General features: G+C 37.9%; 1 protein-coding gene across 1 annotated transcript in view; it reads left to right on the top strand.

Moving 5' to 3' along the window:
* The first annotated feature begins 1,914 nt into the window (after positions 1–1,914).
* Positions 1,915–13,289, top strand: part of agtpbp1 (ATP/GTP binding carboxypeptidase 1) — a 119,681-nt gene continuing 108,306 nt past the window's right edge. The window contains exons 1-5 of the mRNA XM_048594985.1: positions 1,915–2,037; positions 6,479–7,266; positions 7,900–7,983; positions 8,090–8,176; positions 12,896–13,044. Of these exons, the coding sequence (XP_048450942.1) occupies positions 1,915–2,037; positions 6,479–7,266; positions 7,900–7,983; positions 8,090–8,176; positions 12,896–13,044 (1,231 nt within the window). The remainder of the gene's footprint in view (positions 2,038–6,478; positions 7,267–7,899; positions 7,984–8,089; positions 8,177–12,895; positions 13,045–13,289) is intronic.

Raw genomic sequence — 13,289 nt, forward strand, 5'->3', positions numbered from 1 at the left:
CCATTTTCTGCACTTTATGAGGCGTTTTAAAGAATTATGCACCTGAGCCCCCAAGTCTTGTCAGACATCTACTGTAATTAACTTTGTTCCTTCTAAACAAAAACTTGTTTCTTTTCCCTTTGCAGTCCAAAATGGATAACCTCATACTTGCTTATATTAAAATCCATCTGCCACAGCTTTGCCCATTCACCTAATCCATCAATATTCTGTTGTAATTTTATACTGTCATTAACACTGTCTATAATGCTGCCCAATTTTGTGTCGTCAGCAAATTCAGACATTTGACTTTTTATGCCATTATCCAAGTCGTTAATGAATATTGTGAATAATTGAGGCCCGAGCATAGACCCTGAAGGGCACCATTTGTCACATCGGCCAATTTGAGTACTTGCCATTATTCCAACTCTCTGTTTCCTGCCACTCAACCAATTTCCTATCCATGTCAGTAATTTGCCTCAATCCAAGTGGGCTTCCACTTATCTAACCTTCTTGTGTGAGACTTTATCAAATGCCTTCTGAAAGTCCACATAAAGAACATTCTTTGACTTGCCTCTGACCACCATATTTATTAACTCCTCAAAAAACTGAGGTTTATTTGGTGTGGTGTACCCTTCTTGAATCCATGCTGACTGTCCCTGAAATTTTTTGAAGCGGCCAGTTACCCAATCCGTGATTTCTTCATAGGTCAAAGCTTGCAATAGTTTCCTGGCCCTGACCCATTTTGTGTAACTTTGTTTTTCCTAATACATTTTCTAATTTTCTTCCATCTTAACCTGCTGATTATCTGAAATGTCGTTGTTAATCCTTAAAACTTCTAGGCCTGCTTCTGATCTTCACTTCTTGATTCCATTGAAAAGCTTATTAGCGCAATATAAATTTCACAGAATTGCTAAATCCTTGGACACCAAAACACTTTGGTCCGTAACTTTGATTAGCAGAAGTCGATTATGAGAATGTCTAGTTTAAATTGTTCAGTTCTGGCCACTATGAATATTCCACGATGCACGCAGGGCACTCGTATCCCTTTTCATTTCTTATGTGACCAAGTCCAGACTGAAATAGGGTTTCTGGATTCACTCGATAATAGAATCCCACAGCGTGGAAGCTGGCCATTAAGCCCAGACCAACCCTCCAAGGATCATCCCACCCAGACCCATCCTGTTCTTGTATTTTCCATGGCTAATCCACCTAGCCTGCACATCCCTGGACACTATGGGCAATTTAGCATGTCCAGTCGACCTAAGCTGCACATTTTTTGGACTGTGTGGAAACTAGAGCACCCGGAGGAAATCCATACAGACACGGAAAGAATGTGCAAACTGTTCACAGACAGTCACCTGAGGGTGGAATTGAACCCGGGTCCCTGGCACTGTGAGGTGGCAGTGCTAACCACTGAGCCAAGGTGCTGCCTCATACTAGATAATTATGTAAAAACAGAATTTTTGATTACTATTTAAAAGAAAATCTCAATATATTTCAACTTATTATCTGTATTGTTCGTGACAACTTTGTCTTTATTTTGAAGGTAGTAGCAAAATTTTGTGTTAATTAAAATTGTAAGGGGCAGTTTGGACAGGTCTGAAGTGCATCCATGGCTCGCATTCATCTGGAACTTGATTTTGTCCGTGGTTGATTCTAATCACAGGCTTTAAGTGCTATTTGTAAAATTTGAAATCTTGTGTATAAGTTATGAAACATTTTGTTTTAACTACTCAGAGTATGTTTTTAAAAAAATGTAATATGTTTAGTAAAAATTTCCACACTTAGGAAATAGAATTATACTGACAAATATGGGAAGGAGTTGATAATCAACACAAAATTAATAATGTTCCATTCTAACGATAAAAACATTTTCAGTGATGTTGGAGTTCTGATAAAGAAACAATAAAATGTTTTAAAATAAAGTTTTCACTCATGCAGAATGATGATATTGAAACTGATATTAACAAGTTAAAGCCCGTTCACGAATTGGGGCGACCAATAGAAGAACTGGAAGTATACAAACAGTTTTTCCCAGAGCTTACAGAAGACTTTCAGGTAAGGTAAAAAGAAAATCCGTTCTGCTTTGTACACTTCTATATGAAATGCTTCAGAATCGAGCAGCATTGCATATTTTAGCCTTTGCTTGCTCTCCCCTTGGTGTTGTCAAAACCTAGTTCTATATCTGTAAAATCTGTTCAGTAAAATTGTGCTGTACTGTGTTCTACAATAAATGAGGTAAGATAGACATGAAAAGTCAACAGGGATGATTCCAATACTGAGGAATGTTTGAATAGACATGCACATTGATGTAACTGTTCATGCTGGTATTCAGCCTTTTGAATTGCTTTATTGTACGCTGTGTGAAAATCTACACTACTGTTTCAAGTCTTGAAACTTTGGTTTCACATGGATGGTATAAACGAAGGGTAAAGCTGCCAAACGTAACTGAAAAAAGTCAAATGGTCCATTTTAACAGGTCTCATGAGCTGTTTTTAGTAAACCATATCTATTTTACTTTTTCAGCTATTTTGGGACACACATTTCAAGAGTTCATGAGTACCTGACTCAGGCATATAAAATAACATTATATTAATATCAGTGACCAACTGTATTGCTGGTTCCTGATGCATATTTCTCTCACCATTGGTAGCAATGTAATGTAAACTGACTGAATTTGCTACCAGATCTGGCTGCTACCATTTGGTGAATGTGGCACATTTTCATTGGTCTGCCTGTCTGCTGAATGAGATTTGTGACTCTGGTATGGCAGTCAAAATATCTCAACAAAAGAAAAGAAAGAGCTAAATTTGACAACAGTTGACTAGCCAGTCTCCCCTATCTCTTAAAACATTGGACATAACTAAGATCACAGACCCTGATGCCGTCCTATATGTGTCATAGAGGTCTGTGCTCCAAAACTAGCCAATTTCCTAGCTAACTGTTCCATTGCAGTGGATTATTAGCACCTACTGGATAATGTGGAAAATTGCTCGTATTGTCTGTAAAAGGCAGGGCAAATCAAATCTGGGCAAGTACTATCTTATGAGCATACTCCCAGTCATCCAAAGATGATGGAAGGAGTCATCTACGTTTCTCTTAAATAGCACTTAGCAGTATATCACTCACTAGTGATCAGTTTCAATTTGTTGCAACTTTCATCCAAACACAGACACAAGACACTAGTTCTGAAACCAAAATTAGAAACTATGATGTGATAAATAAGAAGCAATATATTTAACTCTGAGCACATCTGGCTATAACTAACATGCTGAGGGATTTGAGGTGAATTAATTAAATGAAAATAACTCAAAAAAATTATATACGCAACAAAATATTGGTTGGAGTCATAGAGATCTTCAGCACAGAATAAGGTTCTCTTTCTCCTCACATTCACCTGGTCAAAAACAGCCACCAAACTATTTTAATCCCGTTATCCAGCAGTTGGCCATAGCCTTGTACACCTTGGCATTGAAATACATCAGGGTTTCTGCCTTTGCCACCCTTGTAGGCAGTGAATATGAGAGTCCCACCATCCTCTGAGTCAAAACATTTTTCCTTACATCTCCTCTAAAATTTCTGCCCCTTGGCTTAAATCTATGCTACCTGGTCACCAATCCCTCCAATGTTTCTGCTTGTCTACCACTTCTATGCCCCTCATAATTTTATACATCTCCATCATGTCCCCTTTCAGTTGTCTCTGTTTTGAGGAAAACAACTGCAATCTGCCCAATTTCTGTTCATAATTGAAATGCTTCAGCAAAGGCAACATCCTGGTAAGTCTCTTCTGTATCCTCTTCAGTGCTGTCACATCCCTTCTATAATGTGAAATCCAGAACTGCATGCAATACTGTAGCTGTGGCCTAACCAACATTTCGTACAGTTCCTGCATAACCTTCCTACTCTTCAACTCTATACCTTGACTAATAAGGGCAAGTATACCTTTAACACCATAATCACTTTATCCACCTGTTCTGATACCTTAAAGGACCAGTGTAAAGCACACCAAGGGCCCTCTGATCGTTGGTGCTTCCCAGGCCCCACCATTGATCATGTATTCCCTTGCCTTGTTTGCCACGTCCTATAATGGTGCATGACTTCTCTAATGGGGATGCATAAAATGCACAAATTGGGACCTGTGGTTATTGAGTACAGCAACAAACAAAATAGGAGTAGGCCATTTGGCCCTTTGGGCCTTCTCTGCCATTCAGTATGATCATTGCTGATCATCCAACTGAGTACCCCATTTCTACTTTCTTCCCATACCCTCCATATATAAGTCCTTCTTGAAAACATTCAGTGATTTGGCCTCAACTGCTTCCAAAACAGAGAATTTCACAGGCTCACCACTCTGTGGATGAAGAAATTTCTCCTCACCTCAGTCCTAAATGGCCTATCCTGTATCCGTAGACTGTCACCCCAAATCTGCACTCCCTGGTCATCACTAACATCATTCCTGCCTTTACCTTGTCATCAGACATGCCGTCCGAGGAATCAGTCTGGTAAACCTCTGTTGCATTCCCTCCATAGCCAGAACATCTTTTCTCAGATAAGACCAAAACTCTATTATTTCACTATGCTTCTGGTCAACAAGGTTTTAGGGTATTTCAGAATGCCAGTGAATATAACGTGAAGAGGTTTCGGTTTCTGCAGATTCTACTTATTAACTGGTTTTGATGGAGTGATTACAAATGTAAAGCCAAGTATTAAGCTTTATTTACTGTCCATGTTAGAGAGAATATCTCTTTGTTTATACTTTTCTCGCCTTTAAATCTGTTTTTTCTCCTTCTACTTCACTATCTCAAAGACCTGGAAGAACAAAAATGTCTTGTTTAAAAGGATTGCTATGATTTCAGCTGATCCTATTACCAGAAAAGTCTGATCCCAGATAGGAACCTGGCTTGATCGATTATATTTTTGATTATGTTTTGATTTGTTTTAATGATGTGGTCTCTCACTGAAACATGGACACACTTGCTGCAAATTTGCTTTAACGGTAGAATAGAAGTTTATCAACAAAAGAAATTAAGATGAAATAGAATAAATCAAACTGTTTACTTATATTACAAATTGAAAGATTTTTAAACATGTATTAAAAGTAGTATCCCATTAATCCCAAAATACTCCTTTATAAATTTGAAGAAAACAACAACTTTTGTGTACTACCTCCAACACACTCCTGGTACAATACTTAAAAAAACACTTCATGCTTTCACACCAGAGTCCCTGTATCTAATGTCTTATTAGGTTTAAGCTACTTGTGACTTGAGCTTTTAGATTAGAACTATAGGTACTATCTGCCCGGAGCTTTCCTACTCTTGAGCTTAAATGTACTCATCTCTAAGTAATTTCTTCATGGTTTTATCCCAATACTTCTGTGCTGGGATTAACATTGTCTCCTCATTCTAAGGTAGCCTTGTTCACTATATATCCTTCCCTTCTCAGGAGCATGATTTGCAACCACCATTCTATTTTATGGAATTCATGGGACTGCTCCTGAGATTGGGTTGGTTGGTATTACATTCACTGAAGTTTAAAAGAACGAGGGGTTGTTCTCATAAAAACCTTTAAAATTCTAACAGGACGAGACAGGTTAAACGCAGGAAGGATAGTCCCAATGGTTGGGGAATCCAGTACCAAGGAGTATAGTTTAAGGACTAAGTTAAGTAATTGCTTCACCCAGTAGTGAGCCTGTGAAATTCCCTCCCTACAACAGAGCGTGACTGAGGCCAAAACATTCTGTGTTTTCAAAAAAAGAGGTGGCTAAAGGGATCAAGGAAAGTGGGGGGCAGGATTGGGGTATGGGGCTGAATAGTCAATTGCGATCATGTTGAATGGCCTACTTCTGCTCCTGTCTTCTATGTTTCTCACACTTCTGTTCTCACACCTTCAACACGCTCCTAGGATAGGGTTGCCCTTGTCCTCACCAACTATCCCACCAACCTTTGCTTTCAATAGAGAATCATCCTCCATCACTTCTGTCACCTGAAATGGTCTGTTCGCTTTTGTGACATCCAAGTCCTCTCCTCGATCACTTTCAACAACCTCTTCCCTCTCCATGGCAGCAGTGCGCGTAGCACCAATGGAACTATATTCCAGCAGGGGCTTGTTGTCTTCAAGAGATGAGGAAGGAAGAGTAAATTTGCAACAGTCTGAGCAACGAATTGATATATCTTCCATGATGTAAATATTTATCCAGGTTGAACTCTGAAATGAGCAAAATACTCTTCAAAAAACTTTTCAAGTGCTGCCTACTCCAACTAACTCTAAACTTGAGGCTGGCTTCTTGTATTTATGACAAAGAGTCATAAATCTGGGTATACAGCAATTAATGTTTTGATTATGTATATATAAAGTAAAATAGTGAACTAAAGTAGTTTTAAGAACACCTTGCCCCAAACATTATTCTAGTATGGTCTGGAATTTTATATTGATAAAGATGTCCAAGTCCTGACCATAATATTTATTTTTAGTTTGTTTTCTACTTCCTTTATTCCAGACATATAACCTTTCTGGAAAAGACCATGCCAGTGTATCAAAGGCTGATATTCAGCAGCCGGGACCCATTATTGTGCCTACAGCAGGAGAAGAGCTGCTATCAAAAAGAAAAGTGATTAAAGTTTCTGTTAAAGAAAGTGATACGCCGGAAAGCCAGCAGATTCTACCTACTGTTTATCACAGAGTTGCGCAGGATCATAAGCTACCAATTCTTACAGATTTGCAAAGTAAAGAGCAAAGTAAAAATAGTGTGAACTCGCAGTATTCTAAACAAAATGGCCATACTACTACACAATGCTTGAACAGTGAAATTGCAAAGGGCTTGGATGGTATGTCCTTGCACTGTAAAAATCCTTCTAATGATGTTAAGTGTTGGAACTCGAGACATGTGAGTGGAGTTGAGAATAAGCCCAGCTTTTTGACACTGGGGGATACCTGCAGCAAAACTTGTCAACAGCTCTCTGGTTGTGGAAAGTCATTATTTGTTTCATCATTTGGCCAGCCTCCATCTTGGCAACAGGTTGGTTCTCAACTGGGTCAGTTGTGCTGTTCTGGCATTGACACTGATGCAGAGGATGAGTCCTCTGTAAGTTCTGAAGAGCCAGGAATTTCTGAATTACCGGAGCCAGGTGTCTTGCAACCACTTCATGACTCTGACCTTTATGTTGAAATTGTTAAAAAGACTAAATCTGTACCTGAATACAATGAAGTAGCATATCCTGATTATTTTGGACACATTCCACCTCCATTCAAGGAACATCTTATAGAAAGACCCTATGGTGTACAAAGGTGAGTAGGATGGTGATGTTCCAACACACAAAAATTGAGAAATTTCAATGAAAGATAGAGGCAACGCCATAAAAGTAAGGAAAGTGGATTCATATTTTCACTAACCGCATGTAAAATTACATCTTACTGAATTTTTGTACACTTACCTGATATGTTTTTTAGCATGGAAAGTGTAGAAAATATTTTTCAGTACCTTATGAATACTCATCTTAAAAGATGATTTGTGATGCATTGACATACTAAAACGTCTTGACATTCAAATCCGAAAATAATAGGAATAAATATACAATGTTATAACATTGCATGAGCCTTAAAATACATGTATATAATGTTTGCAGAATGAAATTGTAATACAGAACCCACTATTTTTTGTTATCAATTATTTTAGTTATTCCACTAAGTATAGGGTTCTAGTCTACTATTTACACTTCATATAACACCAGTAAATTTGATTTGTGTGTTTTTCTTTCAAAATATTCAGTAGATACTCTATAAAATTTTACTTTCTTTACTGTCTTAGGTTTATGGAATAGCTAGCTTAATGTCAGCACCATGCAACTTTGTTAAAAAAAAGTTTCATCGTTCTTCACTACAATTTACTGTGTATTCAATGAACATTTTCTTCTATTACAGAGCAAAAATATTCCAAGATATTGAGAGACTGATCCATGCAAATGACATTATTGACAAAATTGTATATGATCTTGATTTTCTTAGGTGAGTTTTCTGTCTGTTGTCAATTTTAGTTCAACAGTCTAACGTTGATGTACAGTGTTGCCTCAAATATGTATTCAATCCATTTTTATATCCTTGTCTCACTTAGCTATCCAGTACCAGAAGATGGAGAAACATTAAGATTCAACTCACAATTTGAATCTGGAAATCTTCGAAAAGCCATTCAGATCAGAAAGTAAGGTTGACAGCATATATGTATTCCTTTAAAAAACTATCACTTATCCTCTGAAATTTCCCGAAGTTTGCATAATTTATTGTATTTTGTGTGCAACAACATGTTCTTTTTCTGTAATTTTTAATATGTTGGTGATTCAAGTCACTTCAAATCATGCAGAGTTCTACAGACCCTAGCCATCTTTCAAGAGCATTTATGTTTGCTCTAAAAGTTTGTGACACTCACACTAGCTTTTGCTGCACCAAAAATGTGATCTGTTAGAACACGGCTCTGAGTTCAAATGGCCCTGCTGCGTTCAGGTTCCCCCTGTGAGAGTCATAACCTGCCCTCTTTCTCCTTGCTGCAAAAATAGGATCAGTCAGCAATGCATTTTGGATTTGAATATCCAGGTCTGTTCACCTTTTTTAAAGTTGTGCAGAGACCCCCAGTACCATAAAAATCTGGGACTATAACTCTAAATGGCATTAACAACAATGTGATATTTGTGACTATGATAACAGTTGTATGATGGAAAGCACTGGCTGGCAATTGACAGGAAGGAAGATGATGACCATGTGATTTTATTTTTGTGTTTTTAAATGAACTGAAATGAGAGAGAATTGTTTTTAGTGCCTGCAGGTTTGAAAGCAAGTAACTTGATACGCATTGCAGGCATTGTTAGCACATGTTTGAACAAGCAGTACTTGAGGTTCAGAACTTCAGAAGTTGGCAATTAGAGAGGAAAGTCAACTTAAAAGGATGGAGATGAAGGGAGAAGGTAGGCTTAGTGAGGAGGATATCGAGCACACCCATTGTAAGCAAAAGCCTGGTGGGGATCTGTTTAAACATGTCCAAGCAGTGCCTAAATTTAACAAGAAGAATGTAGAAGCCTTTTTCATTTCATTTGAGCAAGTGTTGGAAGGAACATTTACAACATTTATTGAAATTGTTCGATCGACTTCGAGAGGCAGGATTGGTGATCAACCCGACTAAGAGTAAATTTACAAAAGCCAAATCACAGTCCTGGGCCATATTATCAGACATGGATGATGGCCCCACAGAACATGAAAACAAAAGTTATTAGGGTGTTTCCAATACCATTGACGAAGGGAGCAGTACCATGATTCCTGGCATTGAGTGGGTTTTATCGGAAGTCAAATTCAAGCAATGTGGTTAGTGAAAAAGCGCAGAAGATTTCAGTAACTGTCAGGTGGCATTTGACAGCCTGAAAGCTACGTTAACCACTGCCCCACTGTTAGCCACACCCTAATTACACAAAGCCATTCAAGGTGGCTATTGATGTGAGTGATGTGGGTGTGGGTGCTGCACTCATAGAAGAAGACAACGAGAAGATAGAAAGACCTATTGAGTATTTTTCCTGAAAATCGAATATTCATCAACAGAACTATTCCACAATTGAGAAGGAAATCTTGAGCTTGGTGTTAGCATTAGAACATTTCAACATATATTTTCCAGTAATGTGACTGAGACAATTGTACATACTGATCATAACCCATTAAAGTTTTTGGAGAAATTTAAGGACAGAAAATTCCTGACTGTAATAATAAGCTTCAGCTAAACAGTCATTCAAAATGAAAATTATACACGTGGCAGGTTGAGAAAACATAATTGTCGATGCATTGTCATGACTTTGAAGAAAGACAGAGGCATTCAGTGGTGGGAGTAAATGGACTGAAATAGAATGTAGTAGTGAATGTTTGCATGCTTAGAGTCAATGTAATTTATATGCATTGTAGTGTACTAAGAGTACGACTAAGGGTTTTAACATGAAGCCTTCTTTGTATATTGATGGTTCTTTTTTTTAAGGGGGAGGTGTAATGATGATGTCACTTTAAAAAGGTTATTTTATCGTGGGTTTTTTTGAAGAGAGGTTGTAAAGGCTGAGGTACTGAACTGGCTACTGAAAACAGCTCAAGTAAATAACTTAGGAGGCCTTTAATGATTTTTTAAATTTTTGTAAACTGTTGTAACAATGGAAGGGGAGTGGCCAGTTCTCACAGACCAGGCTTTCCAATTTTTTTTAGCTTTAGCAGTCAGAAGCTGTTTGGGTCCCAAAAGAGTTGGAGCTTCAGTGAACGATTCCTAGCTGCTACTTTCTCTGAAATCTCGGTTGTTGTTGTTTCCTCCTGGAATGGAAAACTGCGTGTAAGAATCCGCATCTGAATTTATCTTTTTGCCAAGGGATGGTGCTTATGAGATGTTACTATATTGGAACAGTTAATTAGTATAGGTACAGTGTTTATTATTCAGTTAAGTTTACCAATAGTTAAGTTATTCTAAATTCCTCTTTCTTTTGTTTGTATTTTAACCAGAGTATTTAAATAAATTGTGTTTTGCTTAACATTGAAACATCACATCTGGAACATGCACTTCACATTTATCTGTAAAATAAGAAAATGTTAGGGTCCAGGCTACCTTCTGAAAATATTTTGAGGGGGTGTGGTCTGGTCCATAACATCTGTGATCATTCGTGCCATATCTTGGAGGTCTGCGTCAATTATCCTGGAAGCTGTCTATATCCTTGAGAAGTGTCAGGTTTCTGCTTCATGTCAAGGGCCAGATGCCTAACACGGATGGCTGCTAATAGAAACCAAAAGAACTGCAGAGGCTGAAAACCAGAAACAAAAACAGAAATTGCTGGAAAAGCTCCGCAGGTCTGGTAGCATCTGTGAAGAGAAGGGTCACCAAACCCCAAACGCTAACTCTGATTTCTCTCCACAGGTACTGCCAGACCTGTTGAGCATTTCCAGCAACTTCTGTTTTTGCTTTGGCTGCTAGTAGACCAGGGCTACCCTCTGTAACGTGGTTGATGACTCTGTCATGGAACCCCTTGCGGGAAGCCAAATGTAGATACATTTCTTCCATAGGGGCCGTCATGAAGCAAACCGTCTAGGCCTCCTGAAGATGAAGTTCCAATGCTTGAATCAGTCTAGGGAACTTTGTAGCACACTTGAGACAGTGTGCTGCGTAGACCTGGCATGCTATATTCCACGCAAGGCAAACAGAAGGTGTGATGGATGCTGAAGAGCTAAGAGAATGGCAGTAGCCTTTTGAGGCAAAAGTTGAGGACATTGAATGGAAGGAACATCACTATCAACATGATATAGCAGTGTCATGTCAGATGCAACAATCTTGACAGACTTAATTGACACTTAGTTCCAATAGCTGTGAATTAGGTGAAGTGATCAGTCATTGACTATAAGTTTGTCGCTGCCTGAAAAGCAAGAAACCCCGGTTTATTCTTAGAAGCAAATGCACTTTTTTTTGTTTGCTCGCTCTTATTTGGTAAACTAAATAAATTTTATACGTACTTGTTAACATTTAAACAATTAACTGATATAATTTTTAATAGTTTAACAGGTATTTTTTAAACAATACTTATGTACCTAATTTATTGCTTTGCAATTTTCTTCTACTGAAATTTATGTTTACCGTTGTCAAAAACCTTCTCTTTCTGAAATTTGCTCACTGGTTCCTCAATTGGGAAAAATATTGAAGTGTGCCACCCCCTCTGTAGATAGGATAGATAACCTTGCTCCAGAAAAATACTTTGACTCGGCTGCTTTACAATGAGTGTTTCTTCTGTTGAGAGCCCATGTAAACTTTTCACCAGTTTTTCTTCCACAAGCAATACATTCATTGGGTGCATGATGTGCACATCAGGTTCACAAAATTTTCCAGTGACATTTTTAAGTTGATATTTTATGCTTCTACAATTCTCTAACAGCATTTCTAATCAGCAGTTGTTCAAAACTTGTTCTTGGGATGTACGGTTTGTTGGCCAAAATTATTGCTTTACTTCTTTTGCCCACTTAAGATGAGCTTTCTGTTAAATCATTGCTCCTAAATTATTGGGTTACTATGAGATTGACACTGGGGTCTGCCATGACTATGGTAGAGGTATTAAGAAATGTGGCCCTACTTCAAATCCCACTTCTGATTGCAGATGTATTTAAAATGCCAGCAGTTTTCGTACATTATTTGCATTCTCCAGAGTCTGGCCTTGCTGTCACCTTTTGTTCATCCTAGTTACTTCACTTTTGGCCTGATATTTGTGTGTCTCAGCTCCTTACTGAAGTTTCCATTTTCTAACCACACAACCAATCTTTGTACTATATGTGTACTTATAAATCATACTTCCTAAATTAAAAGTCAAAATCATTCATTTATAGATATAAGGACCTGCAACACTATGCTGCTTATCCTCACTGGAAACAGCCTTCCAATCACAAAAATAGTCCTCAACCCCTTTGTTCCTTGCTACAGAAATATTTTTGATCCAACTTACCACTTTCCCTTGGACCCCATGGACTTTTATTTTCTTGACTGATCTCTCAAGTTGGGACCTTGTCAAAGATTTTGCTAAAATCCCTAGAAACCTCTTCAAACCTGCTAACCTCGTCAGTTCTTCTTGTTAGCAGATCAATAAATTCAATCAAGTTAGTCAGCATGATCGTTTGTTATAGATTTATGCTTTTATAGTCCATCAAGCTTTAGAATTTCCTCCCTAAAACTCGCTGCCTGGTTACCCCACTTTCCCTCACCAAGCTAAACCTATCTCTTTCACTAAACTCTTGGCCACCTATCTTAATACCTCTTTATTTGGCTCCATGTCATATAAATGTACTCCTTGGTACATTTTTATGTCAGAGGTGCTATGCAGGTAGACATTGTTGCGATTTAATCTGTGACTTTCTGAATTCCAATTACTTTTTCTAGGTTTGAGTATGACCTCATCCTTAATTCTGACATAAACAGTAATCACCACCACCAGTGGTTTTACTTCGAAGTGAGTGGAATGCGAAATGCTGTTTCTTATCGATTCAACATTATCAACTGTGAAAAGTCCAATAGTCAATTTAACTATGGTAAGATTTTTTTTGAACACTTCATTATACTATTATTATTATCATTATTTCCCTCTCCTCTGTTACTAAGCAAGACACAGACGTGTTATATTGGACCAATATCCTTCTGATCCAATGCCAGTCATAGCACTTGTATGATGCCAAATATTAGAAAATTTGTATTATGACAAGCAATAACCCAAGTAGTATAATGTGGGACTTGTAAGAATTCTTGACAGCTTTTTATTATCAGCTACGTTGCAACG

The sequence above is a fragment of the Rhincodon typus genome, chromosome 3, assembly GCF_021869965.1.
Source record: "Rhincodon typus isolate 14 chromosome 3, sRhiTyp1.1, whole genome shotgun sequence".
NCBI lineage: Eukaryota > Metazoa > Chordata > Chondrichthyes > Orectolobiformes > Rhincodontidae > Rhincodon > Rhincodon typus.